Below are 19,317 nucleotides of genomic sequence, written 5' to 3'. Positions count from 1 at the left end.
CTCAGGATTTGAATCATAAACCTTTCACTCCTTAACTACTTTAATCCCTTTATTCAATCAAGTGAGCTACCCGTCTCGGTGACCAAAGACACTTTTTTCAACAGGTTTTGGCACGCAATTGATGATATTCCACATCTCATATATTTCCCTTTTTTAAGAAGAAGAAGACATCTCATGTTTCCCATTAACACATTGATTTACTACTCTTTTCCAAAACAAACTCAATGTGATGTTAATCAATAAAGTCATGATTATGCAATAATTGTTTGTGGGTCAATACATACCACCATGAATTATGATTATCATATCTTAATTGTATCACTGTCATGTAAATGCAAAGGAGGAAGCATCTTATGTTATGCGTACAAAAATAACAAGAGTTCTCTGCTAGGCATATCATATCTTAATTGTATCTTCTCTTTTCTTGGCCTTGTTTTTAATGTTGTTGTGGTTATATTATATTTACACTAACAAGGCATATCTTAAGCACATAATGACAACATACATAATGTTCCATCTCAATGAATTCATACAAATTTTCTGCCTAATTGCATTCTTCTATACAGTAAAGCATTGAAAATCATAACTACTTTCAACTTTGTTCCAAAACAATTCTATATAAAATATTATCATGGACCCAAGCCAAACACATCTTTTTCAAGACACACAAACTAAAGCATAGTGTTGCCCCATTAGCAAATTGAGTTAAAAGGACATCAATGCAGAATTTAGAAAACAAAAGGAAAGTAATGAAATTGAAGATATTAATAAATCTTTAGCAAATACCATCCAATGCATTGTACTATGACAATAAGAAAAGAAGAAAAGAAAAAAAAAGAAGCTTAAATTTGCATAAACTACTCTAATTTTAACATAGCATGTTTTTGTCTGACTCTTTTTCTTTTTTGAACGGGAAATTATTAAAAATACTGTTGCTGGAGGTTTTCGCTCCCCCTTACATTCCTTCTACGGAGGGGACCCGCTCTTGCAGCCTTTACACTCTTTGTAAACATCCCTTGCTCCTTATAACGGTTTGTAAGCACACCCGCTCTGCTATGCCTCGTTTTGTACTTCATTGGCTTGAGGACTGTTGCCAGACATTGTTGGATTTTGCAAGCTCTATAGTCTTCTGCCAGATTGGCCACTTCTTCATCAGAGAGTCTTTTAACACTCATGTTTTCTATGTATAATTTTAAGTAAGTTCTTGCATTACCCCATTTTGAGCTCCCTCCTTTTAACAGATTTACTGTATGGATCCCTCCTCTTTCTTCCATACTACACTGCTGGCCCAACAACTCTTCACTTATTATATTTTTTCCTTTTTCTTCCCCTATTGTTGTGCCTTGATACTCCTCTTCTTCCTCAGGAGTCGTATCATTCTCTATCATCACAGCCTCGCATAACAAATCGAGAAGATCCCTAATTTTGAGATAGTGTGCTGCCTGAAAAACCAGAGAAAGTCAAATGATAAGACAGTATGAAAATTACACAAAAACAATAATTAATACAGCCAACTAGAGATAGCATAGTCTATAAAAGCTGACAAACACACTCAAACTATATCAGATAAACTTTCTAAACACACAAATTCACGAAGCCAAGTCTCCGTGAACCTCAAAAAACACCTGCTACTTTGATTTTAACTAGTCTTGCTGCAAGCACCGGAGCCACAACAACACCAACTCTAGACACATGTAAAAAGCTACATAACTTTCAACATTTTCAACCTCCAATCCCATGTTGCAAATTCATGTACTGTTTGTGTTTAATTTGAATAAAATTTCTCAACATATGCTAGTGGTTGAACTCTACTCAAGTGAATTTTTTGGATGGGCAAACAAATTTACTGTTATGATGCTAGTTTTTAGGGTTTGAACTCCGTAACTCCTTTGCTTAAAACTTCTTTGTGGTCCCCTAGTTCACCAATCTAGCTACCTACTTGAGACGTTCAATTATGCAAATTATACTCGGGGGTATCAAAGTTTAATCCTGGATATAACAATATCTGGTTAACTTTATTTAGCTTATGACCAAACTATGAAATTTTAATGGTCTTTTTTATTATTTTTTTTGTTGAGAAATTTTAATGGTCTTTTTTATTTTTTTTTTTTGTTGAGAATATTGAAATGACAGAGACTTAGGTAAAAATGTTTCTATTCAATTGATTTTCTCTGTGTATTTACAACGATTGTATAGCCATGCAAAAGAGAGTTCATGACTCTAATTGACCACACTGTCAAAAACAGTAAATCAAAATAAACCAGAATAACTCTAATTCACTGACTAAGTCATTGACACAATCTGACACAGTAAAATACAACTCATTAAAGAACTAAAGGGTTAAAGACCAAAAGACACTAATTGTTTGTGATATCATGAGTGAGGTACCATTGCCAAAACATGTTGATACTAATAACTTACGATATTGATTCTATCTCAACATAAATTTCACATAGCAAACATAATCTCAAAATTTAACTCCAAAATAATCAAACTAACATCATGATGTTACATGTAAAAATATAAGTATGACATGAGAAAAGAAAAAATAACTTACTAAAACTAGGGAAAACAACGTGTGGCGATCAACTTCGATGAACTCAAGGTCCCAACTACGGACACTATTTTCATTATCTCCGGCATCTGCATGTTTCTTCACGTACTCATTGATTTTCAAAAGAGTTTCGCTAGATATCTCTTCAGCAAAACTGATCTCACAATTATCGCCCTGGCCGCTGCCGAAGAGGCATCCACCAAAGCATCCTCTGCTAGATATATTTTCCACTATCAATTTTTTGACAGTCGAAGATGCATACACCAAATTATCTTCAAGCTCAAACACAACGCCGTCGCAACACTTCACCTTCATCTTTCTTCTATCGCAATTAGCTAGCGCGTTCAATCCTTATTAAAATAAATAAGTGAAGGTTTCTTGCGATTTGCGATGCTTTTTTTTTTTTTTTTTTTTTTTTTTGAAGAATTGCGATTTGCGATGCTGTTATGTGGAAAAACCCTTTTCCTAATTATGTGGATAAAACCCACCCTTCTCTTCCTAAACATTTATTCTCACGGCTCTAGGTATTCTCACGGCTCTAGGTATAGAGTTAGATTGAGTGTATATCGTTTTTCTCTTTATCAAACCTATTTCTAAATTCTGTCAAAAAAAAAACTTATTTCTACACCATATATTTAAATAAAATAATAAAAATAAAAATCAAATTTTAAAATATTCTAAATCAATATCGACAGTGTTATATAAATATTATACTACTATAGTTTAGAAGTATCGTCTGCTCTTTTTATTGCGTTAATGCGTATAACTTAAGAACAATAGTTTTTATAAAATTTTGACTAAAATTATTTTGATTTTGTTTAAAATTATAGGTATAGATAATAGATATGTTACACTTTAATATTGTAACAAAAATAGATATTTCAACGATACCAACATTATAACAAACTAGCGAAAAGACGGGAACTCACGTGTCCGTCTTTCCGCTCTTTTTATTGCGCTAACGTTTGAAAATTATGAACGGTGTTTTTTCTGTGAAATTTTAATTTTTATTAATATTGAAAAAAAAATATAAATGTTTGTTGCTTTCAAGTTATAAAAATTGAAACTAACCGTGATTATATACTTCAAAGACACCGACAATAATAAAATATAACAGAAAAATATAATCTAAATTATTTTTTAATGACACCAACAACAATTTTTTTTTTTGGTCAAGACACCAACAACAATTTTATTATAGAAAAAGTTGTTTAAGGGTATAATTGAAATGATGAAAAAGTAAGTATAAACATACTCATCTTTTTTTTTTTTGGTGAAGAATATACTCATCTAGTTTGTTACACTTTTTAAATGATAAAGGAAAAAACAAAAAAAATATATTCATATCGTGTTTGTTACAATTGTTTTAATATTTAAATTTATTCTTATCTATTTGTTACATATGTTATTTGTATTGATAATTTAGGGTATTTTTGGAAATAAAAATTCAGCCCAAAGTGCTGAAAGGGGTAGTTTTTTTTTTTATATATAGTATAGACATAACATAAATCCTTAACCCTAATAAACTAACATTTTTTAGTCAAATTTGTATGAGGGTATAATTGAAAGTGAAAATGTCAGTCCAAAACCATGTATTTTATTTATATATAGTGTGTGTGCATATATATATATATATATATATATATATATATATATATATATATATATATATATATATATCTATATTATCTATACTATATATAAAGAAAACAATCCCTTTCAGCTCTTTTGGGCTGCCTTTTTCTTTCCAAAAATATCCTTAATTTTCAATACAAATAACACATGTAACAAATAGATAAGAATAAATTTAAATATTAAAAAATGTAACAAACATGATATGAATATATATATATATATATATATATATATATCTTTTTCTTTCCAAAAATGTCCTTAATTTTCAATACAAATAACTCATGTAACAAACATGATATGAATATATATATATCTTGTCAAAATATATATATATATAGATATATATATATATATATATATATTTTTTTTCCTTTATCGTTTAAAAAGTGTGCAAACTAAATGGGTATATTTATACTTACGTTTTCATTATCCCAATTATACCCTCAATCAACTTTTTCTATAATAAAGATTGTTGTTCGTGTCATTAAAACAAATTACATTATATTTTTTTGTTATATTGTTGGTGTCATTGAAATAGATAGATAATCATGGTTAGTTTGCTTTCTTATAACTTTTTTTTTGAACAAATCAAAATGGAATATATTGCTCAAATGAGGAGAAATTCACCCCGCACAAGATGTGCTAAAATGGTGATTCACCCAAAATCTATTACAACTGCAAGGCACAAATTAAAATGCCACCACCGGACAAATCAGAAACAATTACATGACACCAAAACAAAGTAGTGGGTGTCGCCACCAGTCATGAAAACCAAAATTTAAAGGAACAATATTTGACGATAGCCATAAAAAGGAAGTCCGCTTCACTTTGTCCAAGATACTATTAGGATCAATTACCGTATTTTTGAATATACAAATGTTTCTATCCTTCCAAATTGTCCAAATAGAAGCAAGCCATATAACCTTTAAGCAAGAAGATGCTGCTTGCGGCATGCCCGCCATATTAGTAAATTGATTATAATGATCTTTGATCAGCCCTGGACAGACATAAGAGATTCCAAGCCAAAGAAGAAATAAATACCAAACATTTTGAAAAACATTGTAACCAAGGAAAAGATGATCCGTCGTCTCAATATTGCCACATCCTCCACCATACAGATTGTCATGCGGTTGGAGAACAAGACGTCTCACCAAATTTGCTCTTGTCGGAATTCTGTTTTGAAGAAGACGCCATGCAAAAATGGAAACTTTAGCGGGTACCAATTTATGCCAAACATCATTGTAGTCACTACCAGTCATCGGTTCCTCGGCAGAGGTTAGGAAACGATACGCCCCACTAACTGAGTACCCATGTGAAGGATCCAGCAACCACCGCCAAGAATCCTGAATATTTTCCTGCAAAACAACGTTAACCAATAAAGCCGAACACTCCCTCACTAAATCCTCCTCCCACGCCATCAAACGCCTTCTCCAACCCCAACCATTAACATTCTCCCCCCACCCCATTCTAGCCATGTCCTCCACCGTACACCCCTTATGCACTGACAACTCATACAGGCGACTGAACTGAAGCTTTAATGTTGCTCCACCCAGCCAATTATCAGTCCAAAAGAAAGTGTTTCTGCCATTACCTACCACCCTCCTAACATTGTCATCAAACCAATTTCCAACCCCCAATCCCATCCCTTCCCTCACATGACAAATGGTTCTCCACCACATAGAAGAGTCGCTACCCCCTTCCCGAATACTCCCTCCCATCTCTCCATATCTAGCCCTTAACACGCGGTACCACAACCCATCCTTCTCCCCTAACATCCTCCAACACCATTTTCCTAACAATGCTACATTAAATTCCCCCAACCTCCGAACCCCCAGACCACCACAATTAACAGGTACACAAATAGAATCCCATTTTATCCAAGCAATTTTTTTAGAGACCTCACAACCCCCCCAGAAAAAAATTTTAAAAATAGATTCAATAAAAGAAATTATACCTGTAGGAGCCTTGAAAAAGGAAAGAAAGTAAATCGGAAGAGAGGACAAGACAGACTTCAGAAGTACCAGGCGACCACCAAAAGATAGAAACTTATTATTCCAACCCTCCAGGCGAGCTCTAATACGATCAACCAAAGGCTTCCAAAAACTGATTTATATTCTTATAACTTGAAAACAACAAACATTTATATTTTTAGTTTTAATCAAAATCAAAACTTCATTAAAAAAATACCGTTCATAATTTTCAAACGTTAGCGCAATAAAAAGAATGGTAAGACGGACACGTGAGTTCCCTTCTTTTCGCTAGTTATATATAAAGAAAAGAACTTCTTTCACCTCTTTTGGATGGCTTTTTCTCTTTCGAAAAATCCCTCAATTTTCAATACAAACAACACATGTAATAAATAGATAAGAATAAATTTAAATATTAAAATAAAAGTATAACAAACACAAATGTCCGGCTTTTTTCTTTATCATTTAAAAAGTATAACAAACTAGATGAGTTTATCTATACTTACTTTTTCGTTATCCCAATTATACCCTTAAACAACAACTTTTTCTATAATAAAGATTGTTGTTTGTGTCATTAAAAAAATAAGAATTTACAGTATTTTTTTTTATATTGTTGGTTACGTTTCATTGAAATATATAATCATGGTTAGTTTGATTTGTTATAATTTGAAAGCAAAAAAACCTTTATGTTTTTACTTTTAATCAAAATTAAAATTTCATAAAAAAACAACATTCATAATTTTCAAACATTAGCGCAATAAAAAAAAATTTAGGCTAGTAGAAAGAAAATACATGAGCATGTCAAAAAAAAAAATCTGAGTTTAGGCTGACTTTTCATTACCTATTTTACCCTTTATTTAAACTATTTTATTTACTATTTATCCTTTAATAATATTATTTTAAATTTTAATTAAGAAATTCAATCCCATTAAAATAGGAAATATGCCACTACAATAGGAACAATATTATCTAAACTATATATGAAAGGGATAGAGATTTTGGGCTAAATTTTTATAATTTCAATTATACATTTAAACAAATTTTCCTATATTGACGTTATATTGTAGGTGGTATGTCCTCGTGAGCTTAGCTCAGCTGGTTTGGACAATGCATAAAATATGCAAGGTCCGGGGTTCAAACCCCGGCCACTACCAACAAAAAAAATACTATTGGTGGTATTAAAAAAGATAAAAAATTTATATTATTTTTGTTAAATTACTATTGTCATTGAAAAAGAGAAATTGCAGTTAAATTTTGGCGATGGATAGAAGTGGCAGACTAGTATCAATTTGGGTTTGTTAGAGGTGGTGATGGAGTAGAGGCCGGATAAAAATAGTTGTGTAGTGAGATTTTGCTAGCAAAACAAATGTGAATGGCAGATTTTTGGTGTGTTATGGGAGATTTCAATACCAATCGAGTTAGGTATGAGCCAAAGAGGAGAAATTTTTGAAGTGGATATAACAGTCACAAGAAAGGGGGTTTGAATTGTGACCTTTTTTAAAATTTAATCCTTTACTTAAAAAATGCTTCTAATAATTTTGTGTGTGATGTGAATACTGCAAGTAAAGAGTAAATGGATAGAAGAATGGAACACACAAAAATTATATTGGTTCGTCCAATGTAGGCTACTTCAGTCCCCCACCTTAGGTGAGATTTTTCACTATGATACTTACGACAACCTTCTCAACTCATGCACCTTACACTTATGTTCCCTTGGAACAATTACAACATGTATTCTCCAAGCCTCAACAGGCTTACAACTTTTCTTGCTAAGTCACATGTGACTTAACACTTTTCTACTCAACTAGCACTTTAATACTGATGTAGGATTTTTCCTACATGTCATATAACTATGTACACGTGAGTATATATAGGATCGTTTCCATAGGGAGTTACGTTAATCATAAGCATTTTCACAATAGTTCACGTTAAGGGTTTGGATATAATTTGTTTGTTTATAACACTATATCCATAGATGACACTAAAGTAAAAACGAGAGGGGATCGAACTATTTCACTTGCGGTATAAGATAACGAGCAAGCATAACAACAGCAATCTCTCGATCGATTAACAGACTCTAGCTTTATAACCAATATTATTACAATCATTTCTACAATATCCTTCGTGTCCAAAGCGACATCGTTATTTCCAAGTTAGCGTTTAAACATTCGTGTCCAAATTCCTTAAACGATAACAAAGTCGATCGGATAACTTAATCGACCGTGTCCAGCCTGATTAAGTATCCGAAAGCATTAAAAGCTTGATTAAAAGTAATTATCAAAGGTTTACAAACTTGTCAAGAGTGATATAACATAAGATAGATTGTTATTCTAGTTCTAGATTCAAGAGTTTGTGTCCAAATCATCTTGAATCTCTTTGAAAGCATTAAAAGCAAGAATAACAACAATATTGAATCATTAAGCTAGAACCTTATATATTAAAAGATCAAAAGATTACATAATAGCTTGATTGTTACCTCAATACTACAAAGAAGGTGATAGTTACACATAGACATGTAAACTAATGCAAGGAATGAAGGAAAGATGAAGATTCCATGCCAAGATCCTTGATGTCTCAATGAATCTAGGGTTGAATCTACTCCTTAATCACTTGCTTTGTGTTTCTCTCTATGAAATAGCTCTAACCTCTCTCTAGAAATGTATAAAATGTTTCAATGGAATAGTGAATAATCTTAGAGAGAGGGAAAACTTGTATTTAAATGGGCTAAAAACGTGTAATCTCGCTTAAGCGAGATACATCTCGCTTAAGCGAGAAGCCAAAATATTTAGCCATGGCCAATAAAGAATTGCCACGTAGCCCTGATCCTTGATGTGTTGCATCTCGCGTAAGCGAGTTGGAAGCGAGCCAGAAGCGAGTGATCCCTGGAGAAATCTCGCGTAAGCGAGTTAGAACTCGCGTAAGCGAGGTTGCTTCAAACTTAAACCGCCTTTGAATCCTGCTTGAGCGACATGGAAGCGAGATGGAAAGCGAGATGCTCATCTGCTCCTTGGAGAAATCTCGCGTAAGCGAGATGATCTCGCATAAGCGAGATTCTAAAATTGCACAAGCGACCTGGAAGCGAGTTGTAAGCGAATGTTGAGCTTCTCCCTGGAGGAATCTCGCTTAAGCGAGATGACCTCGCGTAAGCGAGATTTGCTTGGTTCACACATTTGAGTTTTGGTCCTTGCTTGTCATTTCCTGCATAAATTGGGTAGAATTAGGCATATAAAGCATAAATGGTATAATTACAACAATTGATTGCTTTTCCGTAGATAACTTGCATAACAAGTCACTAAAAATGCCTCTTTTTCCACATGAAATATATTACTTTTGAGCACTTATCAAATACCCTTAAAGTTAGACGAGATTTTCTCTTACAATGATTTGGAAGTTTGAAAGAAATTGAACAAGAAGAAGAAGAAGAAGAAGAAGAGGATGAAGATTATCTTTTAGAAGATAAGAGAATGTTGTTTACCACCCACTCTTTAAGATTTTATGAATCTTTGGAATTGATTTGTGTAATCAGATTAGGTTTGAAGCTTTAAACGCTTTTAATAAGTTGTTTAAGTATGCTTGTTAGTTATATCCTTCAATGTTGAGTCTTTTATCCCTTTTATAGAGTTTCTTGACCGCATGTAGTTGTTAGAACGTATCCAATAGCCTTGTGTCACGTGTTATGGTTCTTAGTAACTTTTGCTTTAAAATATGGAACAACATTCTGAACTTCAGAATGTTTGTGGGTTCATCAAATGAACTTCAGAATGTTCATATGTTCATCAGTATGAACTTCAGAATGTTCATGGGTTCATATGTATGAAGATCATGTGAATTTATGGGTTCATCATATGAACTTTGTTCTTCGTATGAACTTCAGTAAGTTCCTAGACCCATGCCTTTAGAGATCTATCTTAGAACTTGTGTAGGAGAGAGAAAACTGGAATTGTCACTTCATGCTCATGCTTTAGGGAATTTGTTGGTCTTTGTACAGTACCTGCTCTCATACGTGTCCAATTCTAATGAATAAGTTTTGAGCTTGCTTTTTGCTTTTGCTTTTGTTTTTGTTTACTGTACTATTCTGTCAGATAAAACATGTAGCTGGAACGAACCTTTTGAACTCATAATGTTCATTTGTTTCACTTAGGATGATTGTAAGACTTTCATTTGATGTAATCAAATCTTAATAGTAAAACATCAATGAAGTGCAATTTTCATAACATCTAGGATGATATTCTTAGAACAATATTCCTAATGTTTTGTACTTCATTTGTTCATAAGTAAAGAACAATGAATATGCCTTTTGACTTTTATCCAAATAAATGCATTTAATCCTTGATTGATCTAAAGTCTAAATATTTTTTTGGACTTTTATTTATGTCATGTGAGCCTTGAATGTTATTGATATTCTTCATATATTTTTTGGCTTGTTCTTGATAAACCATAAGAACAACCTACTAAACTATCTTAAACCTTATGAACTCTGACCAACCTTCTGAACTCTGTTTGGGTTCATAAGCTTTGATGTTTTTTGATTACTTGCTTCTTGGTTTGATTTATACTTTGTTCCTGTCTTAGTTAATCACTCAAGAACATTAATAAAAGTCCATTAATTCTTTAATCATCAAAGTTTGTTATCTTTAAAATTATTTAGGGATTTTGCCTCGACAATCATCTGCTTGTTGATTTAGACTCTTGTGTTTTAATAGGTTTGTCAAAGATTTGGGGTTGGTTGGTCTTCCACTGTTTGGTAATCCACTTGGATTCAACCGAATAGGAAATGTATGAGCCGACTTTGTGCTCAATTATGATTCTCATGATTGGGGGCCAAATCGTTTTAGGTTTAATAATCATTGAATCCTTAACAAAGACTTCTCTTTAGTTGTCGAAACGAGTTGGAAGAGTATATTGCCATTAGGTTGGATAGTGCATATCTTACATTAGAAATTTCAAGAAGGTCAATGGGGAAATTGTCTCACATCTTCAATATATGCCATGATACCTTGTTTAATTTTTTTTTTTAAACGGCAAATTTTATTAATAATACACTAATTCAAATACAAGTCGTTATCGAATTGGGCTGCTAATACAAGAAACAAGTTTCTTTTTTGTGTATGGGGTTTGAATTGAACCTTACATATATCATTTATTGTCATTAGCAACTGAACCAAGCTCATGTAGACATACAAGAAACAAGTATTGTTGTAGGAGTAAACTCTCAAAAGTAATAAAGAAACACAACAAGCTCCAAAATAAAACTCGAACACAAGACTATCCACGATGGCAATATCAACCACCACACCGCTGCAACATAAACCCCAAAGAACCTCCCACATGAACCCCAAAACATCGAATTTACAACACAATTTCAATTCAAACTTCGGATTCAAAATCACCTATTCAAACAATCAATAAGATCCCATCCCCACATAAACCTTTTTCTTCTTCCTGGTCACCAACCTTCTTTATTGGTGAGGCTTGTGTGGAAGTTGTTTTTTTTTTTTTTTTACCAAGTTGTCTAGTAGCTAGAATTAAGCTGAATAAGTGGGACGTTCGAGTTTCGAATTCTAACTTCTACATATAACAATGGATTGTCGTGACAACTGAATCATGCTCACGTAGACGTGTGGAAGTTGGGGTTGACAAATGGTTTTGGCCTATATGTCAATCCAAGATGTTATCGGTTAAATTATTGTATGTGGTGGCCTTTGAAACAAAATTCCTTTCGAACTATTTATTTATTTATACAAAAACAAAAGCTTTGTTAAAAAATACATCTTTGATGCACTTATATAAAAAATCAGTTTAAATTATTTGTGTTGTACTCGAATTTTTCTGTCCAATTTTTTATTTTGTAATTAAAAAATAACTAATAGAGTATCTTCGTATAATTTTTTTTTACTAAGTTTTCATTTAGACCAACTTCAATCCAATAAAGCAAAAAAAAAATTGAATAAAATAAAAACAATTTTTTTGTGGTGGTCAATGTTTGAACCTTAACTTTGTAAATATTATGCATCGCGTCTACCAATGGAGTGAAACTCACCACAACAAATAAAAACAAAAGTTTTGAAAATGGGATCTCAAACCCAATCAATAATAAAAACAAAAGTTTTGAAAATGGGATCTCAAACCCAATCAATATTACAAAGGGAAAATTACACTAACCTCCCCTAAACTTTAACTAAATGTCACTCACCTCCCCTCTATTTTTTGAAAAGACATTGACCTCCCCTCACACTAACTCTGTTTAATCACCGTTTGAAGAAGAAAAGAAAAACCTTCCGTTCTCAATATTTGTTTTTACAGAAACGTCACTTCCATTCTTCCGTTTGAAGTGTAATTGGTTGATGAAGAAATAAGATGTCTAGTTTCTTAATCTGCAATTAGACTAACCAAACTTGTCATGAAGATCCCATTCTATGGTGGAACTGATGCAATACCAAACACTCTAAACCTAATTTTAAGATCAAAGGACATTGCGTGACTTTGCTAAATCTTATCTAACCATCAATTTAATATAGCACTAATCCTTTGTTTATGCCATCAATTCCATTTCTTTGATATTTATTTTCTTAATTGAAATCTTATTTCATTAGGATAATCAAATCAAAATGTCAATGCTTGTATAAATCAATATAGCAACGTAATTGGTGAAAACATACAAACAAGATCTCAGAGTATAAACGTCCATGGGAATGATGACAGCAACAACGTGTGACGAGGCAAAGATTAAACTGAAGGTAAAAATGAGTTAGGAAGGTGACGAGACTAGTAAATTATATGACAATGATTAAAAAGTTAGGAATGAATACACTTACATTTCAGTTTTGAGAGGGAATGCCAAAAAGGTTACAAACCCATTACTATTCTAATCTTATAAGGTTTATAAGGTTTCTTGAATGTTTGGTTGATGATATTAGTGGAATAGTGGATTGACTGGAATCAACAATAAAGGTTTCTCCCCACAATGTTGATAGAAGATTCTTAAAAAAAAAAAAAAGTTAACAGAAAAATTAACGGCGTTAAAAGAGAAGGGAAGTGTTTGTCTATTTGATTAAAACTTAAGGGAGGTTATTGTTAATTTCAAAACTAGAGGGAGTGTCAATGTCGTTTTGATAAACCTTAAGGGAGGTGGATGTAATTTTCCCTATTACAAAAGAATCACAAAAACAAAAAAACATAAAATAAAATTAAAATAAAAAAGGAAAAATAAATGGAAAGAAATAATTTGATGAAAAAGAGAATCAAGTCAAAACTAATTAATTAAGCCAATTAAAGATAGAATCAAGTAAAAAAGGAAATAAATAATTTAATGCAAACGTTTTGTCACTGGTTTTTTTTAAAGGAATCTTAATGACTGATTGTCAATTAGTGTTAATTGTTAATTAATTTTGTGCCAAATTCATGGCAGCACCTTGGATCTATAAATAAATACCCTTGTTTTGACTTATGATATTGAAAGAAAAATACAGACGTTTAAGAAAATTGATTGAGACAAGTAGAAGAAGATGGCTACACTGGTTGTACCTCCATTTCCCCCTTCTCCTAGAGATGATGCGATGCAACTTTACCGTGCTTTCAAAGGTACCCTCTTTCTCTATCTATCTCTCTCCAAGGTTTGCATGCTTTTAATCATGCATGGCCTTGTGACTTTTTTTAGGGTTGTGGCATGTTTGTAAAAATTGATCCTTTTTATATTACGTACTCTCTTAAGAATTTTATTTTACCTAATTTCATTCCACAAAATCGGCTTATTGTTAGGCTCATTGAGTTTGATAAGGCCTAAAAGTGAGTCTATAAATAGAGTTAGTCTTCATCTTACACACCATAAGAGTTGATTTCGGCTCAGCCTAAATATTGTAGTAGTAGTAGTAGTAGTAAACCCTATCCACGATCTGTTTGGTCATTGCTACCAGGCCACCCTTCTCACATCTATAAATGGATATATGAAGCGTGACCCTGGTGGTTTGATATTCGAATTGAGTTTTGTCAAACTTAATATTACAAGGTGAGAGTTTTGCCCCTCACTCACTTTTAGCCATTATTCAACGTATACGGTATACTGTATATACCCAAATCATTTATAAAATTGAATTGTATCATAGACTACATCAATTTTTTGTAAGACTGAAAATTGCATTAATTTGGTACATGTATTAAATGTTTGCAAATTGCATCTACTATAGATCTGCATTTTTTGTGAGGACCAAGAGGAAATGGTGAAGAATGAGCTTTCGAACTTTGGAAGAAAATTTCATTGATTTCTACTGTAACACGCTTTTATTATCCACATTAGTATTTTTCATCTAATTTCATTTTAGAAAAAAGTGTACTTCAATATGTGGTTCTATTCCAGGGCATTATCCGAAATATTCTTTGTATAAAGAGATTACTTGTAAGGAAAGTCTATTAGTATATTCCATGAAACCTTTATTTCATTCTAATTCTATGGTTTCACAGGATTTGGCTGTGACACAAATGCTGTGATCAACATTCTTGCTCATCGAGATGCGACGCAGCGTGCCTACATCCAACAAGAATATCGAACAACATACTCAGAGGAGCTTTCGAAACGCTTGGTTTCGGAGCTGAGTGGAAAGTTAGAGGTACTAAATTACTAGTGATCGTATACACTCAATGATCATGTTATTCAAATTACATGACTTTTTATTTTCTACTTAATACATTTTTCATTGTTTGTTTATTTTTCTGAAAGTCAATTCTGTAGTCTTATAAGTAGATAACTTTGTAAAGTGTGTGTTAAAGAAGAGATCAATCAAAACTATAGTTCAATCTTTTACATTACAAAATGTAACAACTTTTTGTAAAATGCAAAACCAATCAATCCAACCCTTGCAATGAAAGACCATACAGAGCAGATCAAGTTTTCAACAACTTAGTAGTTCTCTTCATATTTTTGAATTTTCTAGTCTTTATTTTTCGTATAATATTTTGTTGTTTCTCATACACTTTTCTGTTTTTCAGACTGCTGTTCTACTTTGGATGCCTGACCCTGCAGGACGTGATGTGGAAATCATCAGGAAGTCTCTAGTTGTGGACAGAAACCTTGAAGCTGCTACCGAAGTAATCTGTTCACGCACTCCATCCCAACTACAATATCTAAAACAGCTATACCATTCAAAGTTTGGAGTTTATCTTGAGCATGAAGTCAAATCAAACACTTCGGGGGATCTTCAAAAGGTATGGTTTCTATGTGTAAATGCTATTTATATTGAGCCTTAGTCATCACATGACAAATTAGTCACATTATGGATCCTCCTATCATATTCTTCTGATTATAGTGTATGCCATCCGACACTACTATAAAAAGTTGAAATTATAACAGAAATTTAGAGATTGACAAATGTGAAATATGTTTCTAATCCGCCTCTAAGTAGTAGAGGGTGACCAATTTTATTTTTTCCATCTCTAATTTCTGTTGTTATTTCAACTTTTTCTGATAATAAGGTACACACTTTTAAGTGTTTATGTCTTTCTAGATTCAAAATGTTAAAGGCTAATTAAATCATAGACAGTTCATAGGTTTTCCTCATAGGATGCGAAAACTTTGTCACGTTTGATTCCTTTATTGCTTTCATGATAATGTCTTAGTTCTCTGTCTCAAGTTTATAAAACAAAGGAGCTGCGACTACTAAAAACTAATCCATTTATGCAAAAAACTTGTTTAGATTTTGCTTGCTTATGTAAGTACCCCTCGCCACGAAGGCCCTGAGGTTAATAGAGAAATTGCTGAGAAGGATGCAAAGGTTCTCTACAAAGCGGGTGAAAAGAAACTCGGAACTGATGAAAAGACTTTTGTCCAAATATTCAGTGAAAGGAGTGCCGCACATTTGGCTGCAGTCAGTTCTTATTATCATGACATGTATGGTCACTCATTGAAGAAGGTACTTTTGATCACATTAATCTTATTTGTTCAACTTCATTTATCTATTGAAGTATTGATTTTCAAGCTGAAATCATATCAGGCAGTAAAGAATGAAGCTTCAGGGAATTTCGGTAACGCGCTTTTGACAATAATCCAATGTGCCACTAATCCAGGAAAGTATTTTGCAAAGGTATCCATCTTCACTTCAACTTTTGCAAAATGCTTCTTTTAGTCTTTTATGCAATAGCCACAATTTTTGTGTTCAATAACAGTGTGCTTGTGTTTTCGAGGCAGGAAATAGTTATGAAAGGGTTAATATTTCCAAAACCAGATTGTCTTTTTGTCTTGCTCCAATTAAAAAGCTCTTAGTTTAAATTGTTTCTATTTTTCTGTTTGCATTTTTTAATATATGAAATAATAATCGAGTGCTTTATGATGATGATGTAGATTAGTACATTAGCATGGACTTTTTAGAAACAAATGATATTATATAGTAAATAACGTGAGAGACTTTTCAATAGAATTTCCTTTTTATCCTTCTCTTATTTCTAATAAGAGGAATTAGAGTATACTATGCATAATACAATTTTATGAATTAACCTAATTCATTAAAATTTTGTGTGGGCAATTTGTAAGAGTAGGGTGAGCCAAATGTATTAGCTAACTCATTTAAATTTGTGTAACTTTTGGTCAAGGTGGCATATAACCATTACCATGTTTGTTGAGTGTATACTATTGTATGATAGTCTCTTCTTTATGTATTGAAGACATGTCGTGTCCGACGAGTGCGATGTCTGACACGGAAGACGTGGTTACATTCAATCACATTTATTTTCTAAAGTTATTAACGATGTATACGTGTGAGTGGAGTTTTGTCCGGTGTTTGTATCAATGTTTCATACTTGGATTAAGAATGCCAGAGAACCTTTTAAATGTCTTAATTTTCCTATGCACAAAATTTGTATATTCACACCTTTGTAACCATGCAGGTATTGTATAAGGCAATGAAAGGTTTAGGGACTAATGATAACACGCTGATAAGGGTAATTGTAACAAGGACTGAGATTGATATGCAATACATCAAAGCTGAATATGCAAAGAAATACAAAAAGACATTGAATGATGCAGTTCACTCTGAAACATCTGGCAACTACAGGACTTTTCTTCTCGCACTTTTGGGTCCCAATCATTAGTCAAGATGTTTTAAACTTTGATGTTTTAAACTTTTGGGATACTTCAAACTTTGATGCTTAAATGTTTTAAACTTGGTAGTTTTTTGTGCTTTGTAGTTTGTAATGCATTTGTAAGCACTATCATGAACTTGCATTCGAGTTTCAGTTATGGACTTGTGTAAAAGGAGCAAGGGGCAGTGGAATTGAGTATGGCTCGTGCATACACATGTGATACCTTAACTAAATTTCAGATGCCTATGGGTCATTTATTTATTTATTTATTTTCCATGTTATATTTTGACCTTTTAATCCATTTGCATATTTGATTTTTAATACATATGCAAACGTGGGTGAAAGTCTGAAAGACTATAGATTTGAATTTTGAGTGATCAGTGTATGGTGCCGCGTTTCCAAATTCTTTTTATCTCTTTAATTGTTTACCGGCTTTTAAAAGTAGAGAAAGTTTTTAGTACTTTTTGTTATTTTTTTATTGTTGGCATCTCAAAAGCCATCTCTGCAAATGGTTTCACACCGATCTCTGCAAATGGAAAATAGACTATACAACTGCCACGTACAAATCTTCCCTATAATTTTAGTTTCGAGTAAATAGTCGATTACCCCCTGAAATTGTAAGTTTCGTCAATTATCCCCTGAAATTGCACAATGTTAATCAATTTACCCCCTCCGTCAAATTTTTCTGTTAGTAAACATGACATTTTGCAAATATCCCCCTAAAGTTTTACACTTATGTGCAAAATGCCCCCTAAACTTGAAAATTTATATTTTTTTCCTTATCCTTAAAAGTGCTTGCATTATCACTGAATTGTGAAGCATATTAGCTAAGTTTTTGACGATATACAACCATATATTGACAGTATGGTAGAACACAGTATTTGGTAAAACCTACAATAAGTTTCAAAAGGATGGTGTAATATATGCTACCATTTTCCGGATTCTATATATTCCTAGCTACCATTTTCTAATCATATTTGCAGGTAGTTAGTATTGTCTTAAGGTTGTTAGAAGTTGGAGCCTCGATTATGAATTCCTTAACTAGTCAAATTTTCATAGATTCACTTTCCTATTGCTAGAATTCCTTAATGTCGCAAACAGAGAGAAACCTCAATGTCTGTTTAGATAGAGTAATTTTAGTGAGTGGTGTGTTTTTATTATGTGCTTAAAAGGATTGGCTTAAACTACATTTTTTTGATAATTAGTCCATATTAGCTAAGTTTTGTTCTACCATACTGCCAAATATATGGTTGTATACCGTCAAAATTTAGCTAATATGCTCCACAATTCAGTGATAATGCAATCACTTTTAAGGATAAGAAAAAAATATATAAATTTTCAAGTTCAGGGGGCATTTTGAACATAAGTGCAAAACTTCAGGGGGGGTATTTGCAAAACATCATCTTGACTAACAGAAAAATTTGACGGAGGGGGTAAATTGATTAACGTTGTGCAATTTCGGGGGTAATTGAAATTTTGTTAATTTCAGGGGGGTAATTGACGAAACTTACAATTTCAAAGCGGTAATTGACTATTTACTCTTTCAATTTCATTTGCTTCACACCACGGCCATGTACATCAAATCATATTTTTCATCTTCAATTATTATCAATTTTTAAATTATTAACGAAAAAAGACTGTCAAAATACACTTTTTTTTTTTTGAAGTATGTCAAAATACACTTATAGCTTCCATAAATTTTCTTTTGAAAAATATTATAACATTCAAACTTTGCATCGCAACAATTTTTTTGGGCTGCCGTGGTAGGATGATGGGACCTACAACGGTGGTCAATCAGACTCTACCGCACAAAACGAAAGAATTTGGCCGTGCAGGTCATTTCGTTAATCACATGGTCGTCTTGTATTCTCCCCCTCACAGTCTTCCTCGCCGTCTTTGACGCGTGGTTTTCTTCTTCTTCCATGGCAGCTCCGTCGTCTTCGTCCTCCGCTGCTCCATCAACAACCGCTTCTTCCTCGCCGGACTCTCCTCCCTCACCTTCGTCTCACTTGTCTTCACCGATGTGTGGTTCAACACGATTGTCGTTGGAACCGCGGTGGTTGTTTTCACACCACAACGCTGAAGTGCCAAAAA

At 32.8% G+C, this 19,317-nt stretch overlaps 2 protein-coding genes across 2 annotated transcripts; one reads left to right on the top strand and one right to left on the bottom strand.

Annotated features, from left to right (window-relative positions):
- Nucleotides 1-643: 643 nt before the first annotated feature.
- On the bottom strand, nucleotides 644-2,893 carry LOC146959181 (uncharacterized). Its single transcript, XM_085735063.1, has 2 exons — nucleotides 2,558-2,893; nucleotides 644-1,442 (listed from the first exon to the last, which is right to left on the bottom strand). The coding sequence occupies exons 1-2, from the start codon at nucleotides 2,867-2,869 to the stop codon at nucleotides 921-923; spliced, it is 834 nt and encodes a 277-aa protein (XP_085591189.1). The 5' UTR covers nucleotides 2,870-2,893; the 3' UTR covers nucleotides 644-920.
- A 10,704-nt stretch (nucleotides 2,894-13,597) lies between these two features.
- Nucleotides 13,598-17,484, top strand: LOC146959180 (annexin D5-like). Its single transcript, XM_085740722.1, has 6 exons — nucleotides 13,598-13,737; nucleotides 14,614-14,759; nucleotides 15,139-15,354; nucleotides 15,843-16,058; nucleotides 16,140-16,229; nucleotides 17,029-17,484. The coding sequence occupies exons 1-6, from the start codon at nucleotides 13,662-13,664 to the stop codon at nucleotides 17,230-17,232; spliced, it is 948 nt and encodes a 315-aa protein (XP_085596848.1). The 5' UTR covers nucleotides 13,598-13,661; the 3' UTR covers nucleotides 17,233-17,484.
- The last annotated feature ends 1,833 nt before the right edge of the window (nucleotides 17,485-19,317 follow it).

The sequence above is a fragment of the Medicago sativa genome, chromosome 1, assembly GCF_051527215.1.
Source record: "Medicago sativa cultivar Bolivia chromosome 1, Bolivia_mono, whole genome shotgun sequence".
NCBI lineage: Eukaryota > Viridiplantae > Streptophyta > Magnoliopsida > Fabales > Fabaceae > Medicago > Medicago sativa.
Note: the sequence above shows the minus strand (reverse complement) of the source record. Positions and strands in the feature narration are given on the sequence as shown.

What these genes read in the sequence shown, in the direction of transcription:
- LOC146959181 (XM_085735063.1), bottom strand. Translation starts at nt 2,869, where the DNA reads ATGAAGGTGAAGTGTTGCGACGGCGTTGTGTTTGAGCTTGAAGATAAT. An exon ending in CGTTGTTTTCCCTAGTTTTA is followed by an intron (nt 1,443 to 2,557) that starts GTAAGTTATTTT and finishes CTGGTTTTTCAG; the next exon opens with GCAGCACACTATCTCAAAAT.
- LOC146959180 (XM_085740722.1), top strand. Translation starts at nt 13,662, where the DNA reads ATGGCTACACTGGTTGTACCTCCATTTCCCCCTTCTCCTAGAGATGAT. An exon ending in ACTTTACCGTGCTTTCAAAG is followed by an intron (nt 13,738 to 14,613) that starts GTACCCTCTTTC and finishes ATGGTTTCACAG; the next exon opens with GATTTGGCTGTGACACAAAT. An exon ending in CAGGAAAGTATTTTGCAAAG is followed by an intron (nt 16,230 to 17,028) that starts GTATCCATCTTC and finishes GTAACCATGCAG; the next exon opens with GTATTGTATAAGGCAATGAA.